General features: G+C 34.4%; 1 protein-coding gene and 1 pseudogene across 1 annotated transcript; one reads left to right on the forward strand and one right to left on the reverse strand.

Annotated features, from left to right (window-relative positions):
* Window positions 1-1,332: 1,332 nt before the first annotated feature.
* LOC132183900 (glucan endo-1,3-beta-glucosidase 11-like) lies at window positions 1,333-2,958 on the reverse strand. Its single transcript, XM_088518245.1, has 3 exons — window positions 2,883-2,958; window positions 1,658-2,715; window positions 1,333-1,419 (listed from the first exon to the last, which is right to left on the reverse strand). Exons 1-3 carry the CDS (start codon window positions 2,956-2,958, stop codon window positions 1,333-1,335), a joined length of 1,221 nt encoding a protein of 406 aa, XP_088374371.1.
* A 3,739-nt stretch (window positions 2,959-6,697) lies between these two features.
* Window positions 6,698-8,104, forward strand: LOC132185849 (protein ASPARTIC PROTEASE IN GUARD CELL 2 pseudogene; annotated as a pseudogene).
* Window positions 8,105-18,170: the final 10,066 nt, after the last annotated feature.

Genomic DNA, 18,170 nt, shown 5'->3' on the forward strand with positions numbered 1-18,170 from the left:
AGGTCTTAATTAATTAACTCCATGTTAGCAATTGGAAGGTCCTTTGGAAAAATCTCAGCTCCTAAACACATTTAAACTACGATTTTTAATCCATCCGGCGGGCGGGCCCCAGACCAGACCAGCATTTATTTACACAACAATGCATCAACAAATCAAAAGGCACCCCAATATAAAACTTAATATATTTTCATATACTTTCATATACAAAAAGAGCCTTGGTCGTGCACTGGAAGAAACTTCCCAAAATGGAAAGAATCTAATTGATGAGTGAGCCAGAAGGACGGCCCACCACGTGCTATCTGAAACTACAGCCTTGCCTTAATTCAAAGCATGTGAAATATTATAATTGGTATTCTTTGTCTCAAAGCAGGAGAGTAAATTACATTTTGGGAAGAAAAAAAAATGAAAAAAGAAAAGAGGGTTGAGCCATACCCACAAATTCGGGACTACCTAGTTTGTGATATTTTAACATAATTAGTATATATGTTTTGGAATTGATTTACAATGTGTTGAGTTGTGCTGTCAGCTGTGAATTTCTTATAGTGTTAAAAATGCCACAATTTGATTTTAAAAAACAGCAATTTTTTTTAAAATAATCTGATTATCAGCCAAAAAAAACAATGATCAACGACAACTACATGGCCTGCAGTCGCTCATAATATTAATCTCAAAGTCGACAAACAACGTCATCAATTATTATATTGGTATCAGCGACGTTTGGTTGTAGGCCGATTTTAATTTTAATTTTTGTTAATCTCTTCTTTCTTTTTTTTTCCTGGACTTCAAATTAAGTTATTTGGTTGTACGTCTATGTAAAAAGATGGTATCTTTGCTGGACTTCAAATTGGGTTTGTATTAAAATAAAGGAAAAGGTAATATTCTTACGAACATATCTCTCAAGGGTTGGTTGTCTTAATGGTATTTAGTGGCAAAGTCATGAACAAGAGGTTGCCAAATGAACTGAAATTGTTCCAAGATGTTCTTTCAATTCGGCCGCAAGCAGTAATAAACGAAGTTAAACACTGCATGTCCAACGTAAATTAATAGGATGTTTCAACCATTTGCATTATATCTGGACCAAAAATGTGGTAAAGCATTTCAACTTCTTCTAATTATTATTCATTATTACGGGAAAGAAAGAAAAAAGAAAAAAGAAAAAAACTTATTGTGAATCAATATTAGAAAAAACAAATGCTTAATAGAAGGAAGTCAACATTTTTATTATGCGGCCAAAAAAATCAAAGAAGCATCCCAATTCATCTACAGGCCAGTATAAAAATAATAATTGATCAGCATCCCCATCAGTTCATATTCAAATGAACTTCCTTTGGCTTAATATGGTATTCTCATTAAAGCTTGGAACATCAGCAAATAGACAAACATCCAATACACCAAGCTTTGACAATCCACAATTGCTGCCTGTCTCAGTAATTGCCATTTAAAAAAAGAAAAAAAAAAATTAATAGATATAAGTATTCAACAAAATATAGCACTTGCAACTAACAAAGCATGCTTATATTAATATATAGGCTTAAAATTTTATCAAAATGGAAGTATACAAGAAAAAACTTTTCACTTTTAAAGTTTCTTAAAAATTATTTTTCTAAGCCAATGAAATATGGATTAAGAAAATGAACCTATGGGTCTATGACTTTACCTTTATAGCAGAGGAAGCATGACCAGGGGGCTTATGATCCGTTGAAGGTATTGTATTACTTGATAGGGCAGGGAGCCCTACATTGTAACACATGGCTCCATTAGGTTGATAAAGACCGTAATTCCTTTCTGATGTCGGTCCAGGCTTTAAATCTTCATTGAATAAAGCAAATAAATAAACTTCAAGCCTCATATTAGGCCTCAAAGGTGTCCCTTCATTTTCCAATTGTCGTCTCACTAAGTTCCTATTGTAAATGGCAGCATTTTCTAAGGTTGCACCAATTTCATCAGGGTCCCCTTTTGATGGCCAACCAGTCTCAGAAACCTGAACCTCTATTGCACCAAAGCCCATTCTAGCAATAGCATATATGACTGCATCAACTTGAGCATACAACATGTTATCATATTGTAGCTTGCTGTACGGGTCTATGATTCTTATTGTAGGACGAAACAAAACATAATCCAAAGAAATCTTATTTGGACTACCCCCCTTATACACGAAAGATGGATAGGCATTGATCCAAAAGGGAGATTTGGTGTTTGACAAGAACTTTAAAAGTTCTATCACAATGCTATAAATGTTGGTTTTGAAACTTCCGGCTGAAGGTGGATATGACTCTTCAAGAATCTCTAGAGAATTGGGAGTAGAGACTTTAATGTACGAGTCTAAGCCTAATTGGAGTAAAGCACCATGAATGTTTACCATGGCTGGGACAAGATATGGCAATAGGATATTATCTTGAAGGGTGAAAATCACATTTCCTACTGCTATCCCCATAATTCTAGTGGTAGGAAAATACGGCTTAATGTGAGTGGTTACCCATTGAAGGGCCTGTACTGGGTTTATTAACTGAGGAAGCAACTCGTTTTCGATCGTAACTACCAATTCAATGTTGGAATTGGCGAATGCGGTCAAAACTTGTGGATTAGTGTCGTAAATCCTTGTTTTTGAGATATTAAGATATGTAAGTAAATTGAGTACCTTCTCGGGTGAGAGCAAATTATCGCCCACTCGACCATAGTTTATTCCTAGTGAATTGACTTCTAAAAAGCCGAACTCTGTAGAAACACAAGCCATGAGAACAATTAGTGCTTCATAACTAATGATTAGAAAATGCCAAATGAAAATTAATAGATTAATCAGTCTAGAGCAACCAATTGGGTATGAAATAATGGTACAAAACATAAAAACAAAAACAACCACAAAGTAAAAACAATAAGCATACCTGAGAAATAAAGAGAAAACATAATGAACATACGGATAATGACGACTCTATAGCTAGTACCATTAAAGATTGCCATTGAGATCAGAGAGACGGACGAATTTTGAACAAGACATAAGCAAAACCCGAATGTATGTGAGATCGAGTGTGTGAGGGAGAGAGAGGGGGGGCTCTGAGAGGATGGCTTGCAAGCAAAATAAATTTCAGACAAGGATATACAAAATGATGAATGAGCTAGAGTAGTTTATATAGACATGCAAAGTATCAAATTCATACTTTATTTATTATTTTTTTCATGGACCGTAATCTTAAAGCTGAAGTACTCGGCAACTATCAATGCATGGGTCTCTTGTTTAACCAATTAAGTCACTGTATTGAATATTGATTATTATCAAGTGTACGTAGAGTGATTTGTATGCACCATACAAAATAAAAAACTACCTATTTTGGCATGTAGTATCAAGATATAATTGAATATCTGCACCATCCACTGCATTAAAATTTGAAGTTTGAACCCAAATAAAAAAATTTAAATTTTTTTTAAAAAAGCTATAATTTGGATTAACATGGAAAAAGTAACAAAATGATACATATATGAAAAAAGTAGTTAGGACTAACTTAAATTTTTTTTTTTTCATATATAATTTGAAAACTACTATAAAAGCTTAATTTACCTGAGCCACAAAATTATCACAAGGGACCAGCCAAGAAGAAAAAAAAGAAACTAGTTATATATCATGTAATGTGTTATATATGTTTTGGACGGATGGTTTCGGAGTTTGGCTTTTAACGTCCGAAACATACTTGAACAGGCAAATGAGGTGCACGTGAGATCCCTCTTTGGCCCACTGCTAGTATCTCTCATGATTGAGCTTGTTTTCCATACAACAGGTATAATAAATTAGAGAAATGAGCTTATAACTCAGCTTTTCTATATAATCGAGGTTAGCAATTGGTGGTACTTGAAAGCAAATAAAGTATCAACATATCATGGAAGATAAAGAAAATGAAAGGTCACGATTGTGGGGCCTCATGACATCAACAACACTGGATAATCTCCTAGCTAGCTAGCTTTATTTGCAGTGGGAGTACGGGGATCTCTCTCTCCCTCCCTGCCCTTTCTGAATTCGATCTGATCTTCAATTTTGTTTGTTTTTCTTTTCCTTTCCTTTATGTTTGAATAGCTTTTTAATCCTTACAAGTTCCTTTGACAGGGTTGTTCCTTAAACGCTTGGGAATCTAACACACACACACACACATATGTGTGTGTGCGCTTTTTTCTGACCAAAAAAAAAGTGTGCTTGTTCCTTATGTTTTGGACGGATGGTTTCCAAGTTTGGCTTTTAACGTCCAAAACATTCTTGAATAGGCATATGAGGTGCTTGCGTGGGAATTGGGATCACCTAAAATAGGAAAAAGTTAACGCACGTCTTGAATCTGTTAAGAGTATTGTGGTCAATCCAGAACAAACAGACAACTCTAGTCCCACGTGAAGACTTTAACAAACAATTAAAGATACATCTTAATTTTAAGACTGTATATGCAAATATATTTTACCTTTAGCCATTTTGGTTGTGAAACCTTTTAAAACCATCTTTAATTACCAAATTAGTAAAAGCATGGAGACAGGAGAGAGTGATAGAGTATATAATGCGTTTTGCTTTTAACTCTATTCTCGTGAATTTTGCTGCTCCTGTTGAGCTGGCCCTCCTATCTCTCTCTCTCTCTCTTTCTTTCTCTCCTTTGAGGTGGAATTAATTGAATATCTGCAGCATTTTTTGGTTATTAATATTAGAAATCATACTTCTATTTCATTTCAATATATTATATTGGACTACTGTGATAATATTTTTTAGTTTTTAGATAAGCTAATAATAATAATAATAAAAAGGCATGCAAAAGTTGTATACATAAAACCCTGTTGTCCTAATAAATAAATAGAAAAAATTTATATTTTGAGGATTAATGTGTACACATGTTAAGTATAACACATACATGTCCCATATATCTAGTTGAAGGCTTGAAGCCCATCGTACATGCATGCATGAGTGGATTTTGAATCGATGGTTGCCATGTGAATTGGTGTACTTGGTTTCGAGGGTTCAATTAAGGCCACAGTGAGAGTAACATACATGGAAGGTTGTTTTTGCCATTTCACGGGGGAAGAGAGGAGCAATAATTTCGCTCTCGCTTTACTTGGCTTGCCAGTTGCCAACTCTTGGTCTACTGTGAAAGAGAAAGAGTGGGTGTACGCATGCAATGCATAATTGATTTTTTGGCTTTATTTGGAACAACCGTGGGCTAGCGGTTTTGTGGAAGAATCTATCCTAATACGGATAAATTTTGCCTTTTTCTGACTGTTGAGAAGGGAAATATAATTGACCACAAAAAAACCAAACAAGTAGTGCTGGCCTGGCTGTGTGAATTATATATTGATGGCATGGATTTACCTAAATTACCCTGCTTTTTCATTTCTCGAAAGCATTTTTTTTTTTTTGTTTTTTGTTTTTTGTTTTTTGTTTTTTGTTTTATATTTTAACCAAGAATCATATATTATACATTTTGACTACGTTATCCAAGTCGTTTAATTTTTTTAATAATATAATATTACATACATCATAAAAAATAATGTCGCTTAATTAACCACCATTAATTATTTTCCATACAACTGGTATAATAAATTAGACAAATGAGCTTATAACTCAGCTTTTCTATTTAATCGAGATTAGCAATTAAATTGGCGTTGGTGGTACTTGAAAGCAAATAAAGGATCAACATATCATGGAAGATAAAGAAAATGAAAGGTCACTATCGATCGTGGGGCCTCATGACATCAACAACACTGGATAATCTCCTAGATAGCTTTGTTTGCAGTGGAAGTATGGGGATCTCTCTCTCTGTCTCTCTCTCCCTGCCCTTTCTGATCTCCAATTTTGTTTGTTTTTCTTTTCTTTTCTTTTCCTTTATGTTTTGGAACCACACTGCGCAGGTCGCAATCTTATAGAGTCGACAATACGACAAGGCTATAGCTGTGAGGTCGACCCCAATTATACTTCTGACAATCCACGACGATGGTGGTAAAAAAGCAGGTCACAGTACGTTTCTTGCGATAAGCCGGATCCAAAAATAAATAGCTTTTTAATCCTTCTTGTAAAAGCTCCTTTGACAGGGTTGTTCCTTAAACGTTTGGGAATCTAACATAGTGTTTTACTGACAAAAAGAAGAAGTGTGCTTGTTCCGTGTATATATGGTCCTTTTTTTCGCATGCAGGCGCTTCTTCTGCCTTTTCTGATCTCTCATGAATCATAATTATTGCAAATGGTTGAAACACCACCATTCTTAAATCATCTTGGTGTGTATGTGCGAGGATCTTATTCATGACCCTGCTAGAAGGCTAGCCTTGTAATTTTAATCTGTTGGTGTTCATTATTATCCACGTGGTGTGGTTCAAAGTGACTTTACAGAGATAATTTGCTTTTTTCTTATATTGGAAGATAGAGACAACACAACCACATGGCTGCTTTGATAAAGTGACTATAATTGTCCAAATCTTATCAACCCAGGTTGAACACACCAAACACAAATGTTCGATCTAGATATACTTAATCAGCAGTTTTATAATATATATATAACTTGATCTTTGATCTGAATTTTTCATATGATTCTATCCGGCCCTAAATAGAGGGTGGGACCGTGGGGGCCTGGGAGGGGGGACATTCATCCAAAAGATCAACGTCCTAGCAGTACTATATATCTCTCCACATCCTCTCAAACCTCTCAAAACCCCCCTCTTTGTTTTGCACTCTCTCTCTCTCTCTCTCTCACACACACACAGACTCTCAGAAACATCATGGAGTTCTTTTGTAGCCATTTTGGCCAGTACTGCTCATCAACAATGCTATTGCTGATAATATTGTTGCACTTGCTTCCCTTAACTACCATGGACTCCTCCTCCCCCAGTTTCATATCTGCAGAGATCTTCCCACAGACCGTAGGGCATGGATCATATTTTACTGAGATAGAAGTGGGCACCCCTCCGGTCAGCCAGTTTATGGTTATACACACCGGGAGCGACACTACATGGTTTCAATGTAAACCATGTGATTGTGACCAAACGCCGGGCCTCGGATTCGACCCTCTCAATTCCACTTCCTTTTCCGTAGTACCTTGTGCCTCCAACGCCTGTAATCACCTCCGTCAACACGGTTGCAACAACAACAGTCAATGTCAGTACGAGGTGGACTACCTAGAAGGCTACTCCACGAACGGCTCGCTTGTGCTCGAAACACTCACGTTTGGAAGCACTGCCATTCCGAGTGTTTTTTGTGGGTGCGGGCACTCAAACTATGGCATGGTGGCTGGAAGCAACGGTTTTGTGGGCCTTGGAGGTGGGCCATTGTCATTGCCGACTCAGCTTCGGCTTCGTGGATTGGCCGACATCTTCAATTATTGCTTGCCGGGTTTGTTTGGAGGGCCAGCGGGTTGGTTGAATTTTAGCCATCCAGGTGCAGTGATACCTGCGGGAACTGCGTGGATCCCCTTGCTCCGCAACCCAAAAACACCGGCTTTTTATTATGTCGGCCTCTCGGGTCTTGGGGTTGGAGACGTTCGACTGCCCATCCCTGAAAACAGTTTCAAAATGACAAAACAAGGCATGGGAGGAGTGATTATAGATTCAGGTACAATATTTACCAAACTACCCAAGCCTATTTACGAGGTTTTTCGCAACGCTTACATTGCAAAAACTATAAATCTTCCTCGGGCCCCCATGAGCCCCTTGTTTGACACGTGCTACAACCTATCCGGGTTAGAACTGATTCAGGTTCCAAACGTGTCATTCTTCTTTACTGCCGGACCGATCCTAACATTGAAAATAAGGAATATTTTAGTTGAACATGAGAGTTATATTGGTGAGCGCATTTTCTGTTTTGCGTTTGTCCCAACCAATAATCGTAGATCCATTATTGGGAACACTCAACTCATCGGAATTCAGACTTCCTTCGATACAACGGCTGGGTACGTGGGATTTGGTCCAAACATTTGTAGTCCACCAGAAGATTCTCCTCATTGTCATGGACATTGGCCTCCTAGGAGTATAGGAATGGAGAATTATATTACCCCAAATCCATTATTACTTGTATGTTTGTTTACATGTTTTTATTTATTAATAAATACAAGTGTTTGATCAAAGCTTGTAATTAAATAAAAATTACCAAACATGTGTCCGTAATCTTTCACATGCATCTTAAGGATCCACTTCCTTATTAAATAAAAATTACGAACGACGCTGAGCATGTATGCTGCATGTACTTCTATTTCGAGCATATAGAGCATCCTTAATTTGTGAGTGATTTTATTAACTTTCCCCTCTCTCTCTCTCTCTCTTAACTCATCCTCTGATTCTATCACATGGTTCGGTTGTTGTGAGGGTTTCGAGGAGAAGAATTTTATTTATTTACCGGAGAAATACCGTATATCTTACTATATATAGACTCAAATTATTTTAAGCAAGTCAATTTTCATCCAAACTCAATAAATTAACGAGCATTTTTCATGCATGCCCATCACATATATGATATATGTAACAATATTTTCTTTCGGCCTCAAGCAGTAATTAACGAAGTTCAGCGACAATTGGATGTTCCAACCATTTACATTACAGCTTTACCAAAAAGTATACATGGCATATATAAAAGATTAATCAGTTTTGGATGGACCTCCTCCATAAAGCTGCCTCTCTCAAACAAAAATCAATTAATAGGAAGACAATTCGCATGCGCGCACTATCATATAATAATTAATGTTGGTGCAAAGATTATCAAAATCGAAAATGAATTAACGTTGTTTAACCTTGGGATCGATAATATGGTAAAGTATTTGGAATTCTTCTAATTAATTACTCATTAAGAGGAAAAAAAAAAAACTTATTGTGAATCAATATTATTAGAAGAAAATGCTTAATCCAAGGAAGTTAATTTCTTGGGTCGTGATTCACAGCATGCCGGCGTGCTCAGACAATTTTTTTTTTTTTTTTTTTTTAATATAAAAAAAAAAAAAAAAAAAAAATTGGCCAGCGTGCTTTATCTTTACCGTAATTTCTTTATTAGCTGGCAGAAAAAGTACATGAACATGACCTTTTTTTTATTTTTTTGATGAATAACATGAACATGACCTTATCAACCATATATTCACTTTTAATCTATTAGGAGGACAAGAGGATATGCAAACTAATTAAGATAACTCCTACAACGTCCCTAGTAGGGTCAAGGTAGTTTATCACTTCCATAACATTGATATATAATTATTTTATTCGGTTTTATTTGTAAACACCATCTCTCTTATAGTTTATTTGGGAGTACTTTCATTAACCTTCAGAGTCGTTTCTCCTTTTCTGTAGCAGATGCAGGTATCTTGCGGGCCACAAACTCTATAAGATCGATGGACAATTCTTTAAAAGTATAAGACAATCAACATCGGAATGGCAATGAATTGTAGCTGCCTCAGCTCTTGGTACCATGGAGAATCATACACCTGTTATCAGTATTTCATTAGTCACTATGATCATATAAAACAAAACAAAAAACAATTTGGTTAAGAGAGATAAAGATTATCTTATTATAAATAAATAAAATAAAGATATTGGGTTATTAGAGAGAAAGGCTATCAAAAAGGCTATCAAAAAAGCCATTTTGAAAGAAATCTTTGCCATCGTCTTCTAAATATTGATGTTGGAGAGTTTGTGATATTTGATGACCTGAGAATATTTTTTGCTTACTAATTAATAATAGTTCAACTCCTTACTTTTTTTTTTTTGAGAAAAAAATAATATTTTATTATTATTTTTTGTTATTTTTTGGTCCACGTTAGTCTGGGTAGAAAAACAAAAACAGAGAGAAACGTATTGGGTCGAAAAAAAAGAAAGAGAGAAGATGGATGAGAGTTAACGAAATTAATTGCTTTTTTTTTTTCTTCTTTTGTCCACATTAGCTAGTCTAATTAAGGGGTAGTTTGCCTTGGAAAATCTCAGCCCTCAAACGAAATTACCGTAGATAATTTGGTTTACCGCATGGAAGCCAAGTCCTTCGATTAAATGCTAACATGATAAATGTTTCAAGAAAAATCGATAATATTAAATAAGAGAATCAAACAATATTAAAGCTATTCTTGAATATTGGACTAAATGCTTACAAGATTTTTTTTTTTTTTTTAGAATAATAGTAGCACTCCATTCTCAGAACCAATCAAACCAATCAACTGGAAAGAGCAGTTTGCTCTGAAACAAGAATCGTAAAAATACATTCTGGTGGTTCTTCAAGCCACACCCTGACCATAATCTGTTTTGTAGCTAAACGAGCCAGCATGTTAGCAGCCTGGTTGACCTCCCTTCGAACATAAGCCATTTTCCAAAGGGGAAAGTCTAGTAATGCCGATTTTATATCAGCCACTAGATGTCCCCTTCGATTCCAATCTGATTCCCTAGAATTCACCGCGTCAACCACTATCTTCGCGTTTCCCTCCAGATAAATCTGCATAAACCCCATCTCATGACATGGTAATTGGATGGCTAAATGTTAATACCTTTCTAATATAACTAATGAAATTAAAAATTTGTTTTTAGTTTTAAAAAAATATATTTTGACGAGATAGTAATTAAGTAAGGCAGAAATTATTTTGTATTTTGTGTATTTTATTTTTTAATTTAAATTGTTTGTTAATATTTTTGTTGTAAGAAGATAGAATAAAAAAATAGAAAACAAGATTTTTTAACAAATAAAGCTAAGATAAGCAATTTAGAAACCAAGAAACATATATAGATCATGGTGGCCATAAATGGATTGATATTGGGCAAATGAATAAGAATCTATCATACAATAAATAGAAGCGATATTCTGCAGTGTATAAAAGACAACCCAACGTGTGATTTTGTCTGAAATCGTCTAGCATGCACTTGGTAAAATATTTGCCAATTCTCTGCCCCCTCCATGATTAGTCTGGATGTTGTTAGGATCCTAAGTACCAAAGGTTTACCTAAATTTGTATCCAATAATTTTAGGTTTTTGTTAATAAATAGGCCTTTAATAATCAGTATGGGAACAAATATTATGTTAAGGGTTCAATCACATAAGAAGCTATCAAAAAACTGAAATTGTCAAAAGAGAAACAGTTGCCACTGGGTTGGAACAAAATAGATTAAACTGTTGTAAACGTCAAGTCGAAAAGGTTAGTATCATGTTATGATGGTAAAGGTCAATGATTTAACCAAATCAAAATACAAACAGATTCAAAACTTTTGAATCAAATGATAGTTAGGCCCTTAATGTTATTGTGTTGATATTACCACGTTATTACTTTAATTGTATTGGATAGTATATATCTTTTTCAATAGGCAAGAAAAACAAATAAATAAAAAAGAGAGAAAACGAATTACGACTGGCGGAGGATCTTCCTCCACGGCACCACTATCTGATTGAGCTAACAGAAGTGGACCAGCTTGACACATATAGGTGATTGCAGCCCATTATCTGTAGCAAAAGCCCGATAGATATTTGTTTTAAAATTCACTTGCTCTCATTAACTATCACTACTTTTTCTTTTCATTTTTAGTGTCTCTAAATATAAAAAAATTGCAATGGTAGATTTTGATTTTTCAGCTCCTTTCTTTCTTTTTGGTTTTTGAAGTTAGTCTTCATTCATTCAACTAAACGCTTTGCAATAGTGTAGGTGTATAACTTAATGAATAAAATCATAATATTCTTCTATCCAAATTTTCTTTGTTAATATTTGGGGCATTTCTTTTGCTAAAAAGTGTGGTACCATATTTACTTCTCTTCTTCTATGCATCACAACCTAAGAATGAAAACTGTGTAAAACAATATCCGTATTGTATCTATAACTCAATTAGTCTTCCGTCTGAAAAACATGAACAATCTCTCTTTAATCACCGGTGGCAAAGTCATGAACAAGATGTTGGCAAAGGAACTGCAATTGTTTCAAGATGTTCTTTCGGCCACAAGCAGTAATTAACGAAGTTAAACAATAATGTTCAGCGACAATTGGATGTTCCGACCATTTACATTATATCTTTACCAAAAATTATATATGGCATATATAAAAAGATTAATCAGACTCCATAACGCTACCCCTATGAAACAGAAAGCAATTAATAGAAAGACAATTTGCATGCGCTAGTAATATATATGATAATTAAAGTTGGTGCAAAATTTGTCAAAATTGAAAATGAAAGTTGTTTCACACTTAGGATAATGTGGTAAAGTATTTCGAATTCTACTAATTACTCATTAAGAGGAACAAAAAAAAAAAAATTATTGTGAATCAATATTATTAGAAGAAAATGCTTAATCCAAGGAAGTTAACTTCTTTATTAGCTGGCAGAAAAAGTACATGAACATGCCCTTATCAGCCATATATTCACTTTTAATTTATTAGGAGGACAAGAGGAGATGTAAACTAATTAATATAACTCCTACAACATCCCGAGTAGGGTCACGGTAGTTTATCACTTCCATAACATTGATAAATAATTATTTTATTCGGTTTTATTTGTAAACACCATCTCTCTTATAGTTTATTTGGGAGTACTTTCATTAACCTTCAGAGTCGTTTCTCCTTTTCTGTAGCAGATGCAGGTATCTTGTGGGCCACAAATTCTATAGGAAGAGGGTGGACAACTCTTCATAAGTATAAGACAATCAACATCGGAATGACAATGAATTGTAGCTGCCTCTGCTCTTGGTACCATGGAGAATGATACACCTGCTATCAGTATTTCATTAGTCACTATGATCATATAAAACAAAACAAAAACAATTTGGTTAAGAGAGATAAAGATTATCTTATTAAAAATAAAAAATAAAGAGATTGGGTTATTAGAGAGAAAGACTAACAAGTTGCAACAAAAAAGGCAATCAAAAAAGCCATTTTGAAAGAAATCTTCTCCATCGTGTTCTTAATATATAGTACTGATGTTGGAGAGTTTGTGATATTTGATGACTTGAGAATGCTATTTGCTTACTAATAATAGTTCAACTCCTTACTTAATATTTATAGTGTGTCAGATTTTAATTTTTAAGGCAAAGAAAAGCGAAAAATGGAAGGTTCAATTAATTTAGAATCTATAGACATTCATAATCGAATTAAATACAATTCACACGTTCAATGGATCACTCGCTTTTATTTAAGGAAAGAAATCATTTTCTTTTGCCCATTTGTAGAGAAGGGAAATTATTTCATTGTAAAGTAATTAATGACCCTTCTTTTGTATAAAAGAATTCTTTTTTGTGTATAGTACCAATTTCTTTTTTTTCTTTTTTTAAGGAAACTATTTCTTCTCTTTGTAAATAAAGAAAATCCAAATGGTCAAAATGAGGAGATAACGTATTATATATATATATATATATATATATATATAAAGCAAACATATTTATTGTACTTTTAAAAAGTAAAAAAACAAAAATACTCTTCCAACATAACTAACTAGATATTATCAATACGAGAGGATCTTGCATTTTTTTTTTCTTCCATTTTTAAAGGAGCTTTCATTTGCTGTACCTAATCATTGTGATTGCACTACAAAAGCTACACTCGGCCGAAAGAACTCAACAAAATCATCCAAGAACTTCCAAACCACACTACACTACAAACGGCTACTTCAATAAGCCAATTCAAAAGCTACAATCTTTCTTCAACCCAGAAATCCTACCCAAGTTTGCCTTTTAATTTCTTTCCTTTTTTAATGAGTTTATTAGGTCATGAGCCTTTATGGGTCTATTATGTTAGTGGATCCCTTAGTTGTAATGGGTTTTTCTTGTGTTTGAGTGATCTTTTTGGGTATTGAGGAATGGATGCTCCGGAATGTAATGGATATATAATAGTGGCCTTTTAAAACGATATTTAACCAAATTAGTAAAAGCATGGAGACAGGATATAGTGAGAAAGCAGATAATGCATTTTACTTTTGACTCCATTCCCATGAGTTTTGCTGCTCCTGCTGATACCTCTAACATGATCCCTCTGATCTCTCTCGCACGTTTAGAAGAAATTTATATTTTGAGGATTAATGTGTACACATGTTAGGTTTAACACATACATGTCCCATATATCCAGTTGAAGCTAGCCCATCATACTTGCATGATGCATGCATAAGAGTGAATTTTGGATCCATCGTTGCCATGTGAATTGGTGTACAGGTTTTCAGGGTTCAATTGAGGCCATAGTGAGAGAGCAACATATATGGAAGGTTGTTTTTGTCATTTCAGGGGGAAGATATTTATCAACATATAGTGAGAGCAACATGTAAAGACGATTAATTTTGGACTCATCCTTATATTATAGGGAAAGAGCAATGGAAATGTTGGGGCAAATTTAATTTCTGTAGAAAGGGTAATGCTTCACGTGGATCATTGAAAGCTGAAGAAAAAGAAAACATTTGAAACTGAAATATGCCTTTTTAACTTGGAGAATTGTGGGGAAACGGATCCTCACAAATTCCGGTTTAGCATTCTAATATTTTATATCATATACCCATTACCTTTTACTGTTGCAATTCTTCAAATTGTGGGGGAAACAGATCTTCTCCATTTCAAATGAAATTGAGAATATCTATTTAGTACATTTAGGAGGACAAATTTGTCCAAAAAATTTGCTCCAAAAAAAACAAGGACAATATTGACCTCAAGAGGATCATTTTCCCAAATTTGGGGCATTTGGGAACAGTTAGGCTATGGTAGATTGTGATATATTGGATGCTTAGCTAATTGTGTGAAATTAATGTATTGGGCCTTGTGGCCATGCAATATGTGGGTACCGAAAGGCTTACATTTCTATTTGAAGTGATTTTAGTTTTGGAAGTATAATTTCCTATTGGGGGTATGGCCGAACGGGTGTTTGTATTTCATTAGTCACTATGGACATATTAAAAAAAAAAAAAAACTATTGTTAAGAGAGATAAAAGACTATTATATAAAACAAAACCAAAGAATAGTAGGGTTATTGGAGACAAAGACTAACAAGATGCAAAAAATAATACGACTAAAAAAGTCATTTTGAAAGAAGTCTTCTCCATCGCCTTTTTTTTTTTTTTTTATAAATTTTTTTTGAAAACGATTGATAACTTCTCATTGATATAGATTATAGAATGGAGCTAGGGTAAGTTCCATCAACAATCAAAAGATAGAGCTAGTTTCTACATCGCCCTCTGATTATTGATGTTAGAAAGTTTGTGATTGAAGACTTGAGAATTTTACTTGGTTGTTGATAGTATTTCAACTCTTTACTCAATATTATATAGTGTATCAGATTTTAATCTTAAAGGCAAGGAAAAACCAAAAATGGAAATTCCAATTAATGTAGAATCTAAAGACATTGATAATCTAATTAAATACAATTCATACCTACAATAATTGTATTTAATTAGATTTTGAATGTCTTTAGATTCTAAATTAATTGGACCTTCCAATTTTGGCTTTTCCTTGCCTTTAAAATAAGGGAAATTTCAGTTTCAGTCGTGCCAGTGGAGCAAGTTCCAATTCGGCCGAACGTCAGTCTCTGCCCTTCCACATCTGACATCACCCACTATTGGATTGGTGACTAGTGTAATAGTGTCACCTACGAACCATATATATGCGCAGTATTTTGGGAGTGGACCAAATTTTGTATCAATCTCCTAGCCCAATGTACTTTGAAATGAGGTTCAAACCCTTACACTAGGCCTCCAATGTGGACTCTAATCAAAGATACCACGGCAAGAAACATGGGCAAGCTCACAAAACTCCATGATCAATTAATTGCTTCAAAACAAACCCACGTGACCACCATGAATACAAGGGTCCCAAGACTATGATGTCAAATGGTAAGTTTAACAAAAATTATTAACCATTCTCTTTTTAACCTAACATATATGTGCCAAACCCAAAATATTGCTCGCGAAATGCTTTCAAGCCCAACCATTCCCGGAAATCATGGTTGGTTGAGGTTTGGCCCTTTAGGCCCATTAGCCGATAATTCTCTAGTTGAGAATAACCAAACTTCCTAATCTTTTGGGCCAACTATAGCAGATCAAGTAGCTCACACTGTTCAACTACCAGGTGCTTAACCCACCAAATTACACGTGTAATCCCACTTACGCAGCCTCACATCTGAACCGTTAGATTTCTCCTGATGCCTTTCACCCACTGTTCCTTAGTGCTCTCCACGCGTCACTCATGCTCTTTCTAATTTTTGAGCTTTTGAATCTCAACCGTCCATTGTTTTCTTCCATTTTTCGCTTATTTCATTCCAATTAGCTGTGCATGTGTGATGTGTCAGGGCTTCGAATGGTCTGCTAAACAAAATGACTACACTAACAAATAACCCAAAGGCAAATGCTTTTATGCATTGTAGCAAACCTCGCTCTAACCCAAAAGGAAAGGATCATTTTGCAACTAATTTGCTTTATGGGTAGGTGGCATGAGGTCATTATTGGTGGGCAAGTCCTTAAAAAAAAAAAACCAAGGTCTCTCTTGGATAGCTTCTAGCAAAGATAATTAGGTCTATATATGTTAGATCTTCTGGATACCAAGTTAACGTCGGAAACTTTAGGTTTGGTATCATGTCTAGTTTTGTTTCTGAAGAGATAAGATTAAGATAAATCATCGACGCGATGTTTTATTTACTTTCTATATATTCAATGACACGATGAAATATCTAGGATCATGCATGTCATTCACCTTTCGAGCTTGATAACTAACAAAGAACATTACAGCATCAAACGCTACTAGTCAACACCAGAAACAGATCTCCACAAATATTTAATTAACTCCAGCGTTAGCAATTGAAAGGTCTTTTGAAAAGCTCTCAGCTCCTAAACACATGCATTTAAATTTTAAACTACATTTTTTAATCCATCCGGCGGAAGGCCCATTGGTCTCGCACGGAAGAAACTTTCCAAAAATGGAAAGAATCTATTTGATGAGTGAGTGAGCAAGAAGGAATTATTTCATACAAAAGAAGGTTCATTAATTACTTTACACTGAAATAATTAATTTTCTTTTACAAATGGACATAAACGAAATCCCATTTTGTTTTGATGAACTTTTTTTTTTTTTTTTAGTTTTGTTTCATATGATAGTCTTGTATCTCTCCTACCCTGATACCCATAGTATTTGTTTTTTTTTTTTTTTTTAATATAATGAAATACTAATTGCAGGTGTGTTGGGAGATAAAGTGATTATGGAATTTTTACTCAGAGTACATTAATATACATAATTGAAAACAATTCTATCCCAAAAGCCTAAGCTAATGGGTTAAGGTCCACTTAAATATATTGACTACTATTTTCTTTTATATTTTCTCAATGTGGAACACTCACAAGTGCACTCACAACAAGGTGTATCATTCTCAATGGTACCAAGAGCTGAGGCAGCTCTAGGTCATTGTCGTCGCGATATTGATTGTGCATGGATAAAATGACGGTATGAAAAAGCTTGTGGAAGAGATGGTACGTACATTTGTCTGCATAGGAAAAGAATAAGCTACTCCAAATGTTAAAGAAATTACATCTCGATTCAACTAAAGATGGTACTCATAAATAAAACCAAAAAATAAAGAAGAAAATAAGTATATATCAATGTTATGGAAGTGATGGACCACCTCCACTCAACTAGGGGTGTCGTAGGAGTTATCTTTGCATCTCTTCCTATATATATATTCTCGTAATTAGGACTCTACCACATTATCGTGAGTATGAAACAACTTCTACAAAACATGGGTAGCCTGAATCAATTAGTAGGCTTTCTGTTTAATTTAACATGTTTATGATCCTAAATATTGAAACTAACCAAGTTGCTACACCATATTAAAAACATGGTATGATCAAAGCTTCTTGCTTAAGTAGCATATGCAAGTTTTGCCATATTTTGCTATTTTGTCTGTAACCATTTAAAGGCCTAATCGGATGGTTGCCAGTCAACCACCCCTCCAAGTTTTTATTTTATTTGATTTTAAATTTAAATTATTTTGAATTTTTTATTTATTCTTTTTTTTTTTTGGGTATATATAAATATTTTTTGATATAAATTATTATTTTTTATTTTATAAATGAAAAAGTGATGTGTGAATAGTGCAGCGTCGCCTTATAAAAGGGGATATGTGAATAGTAGCGTGTCCCCTTCTATAAGGTGGCATCTTTTACGAAAATGCCTTTAACTATGGATGCTTGAACAGTAAACGTTCATATTCCCTTTTAAAAAGTAACATTTTTTTGGTAAAAAAAAAAAAAAAGTCTATATTAAGGAG

The sequence above is a fragment of the Corylus avellana genome, chromosome 7, assembly GCF_965113065.1.
Source record: "Corylus avellana chromosome 7, dhCorAvel1.hap1.2, whole genome shotgun sequence".
In the NCBI taxonomy this organism is placed as follows: domain Eukaryota; kingdom Viridiplantae; phylum Streptophyta; class Magnoliopsida; order Fagales; family Betulaceae; genus Corylus; species Corylus avellana.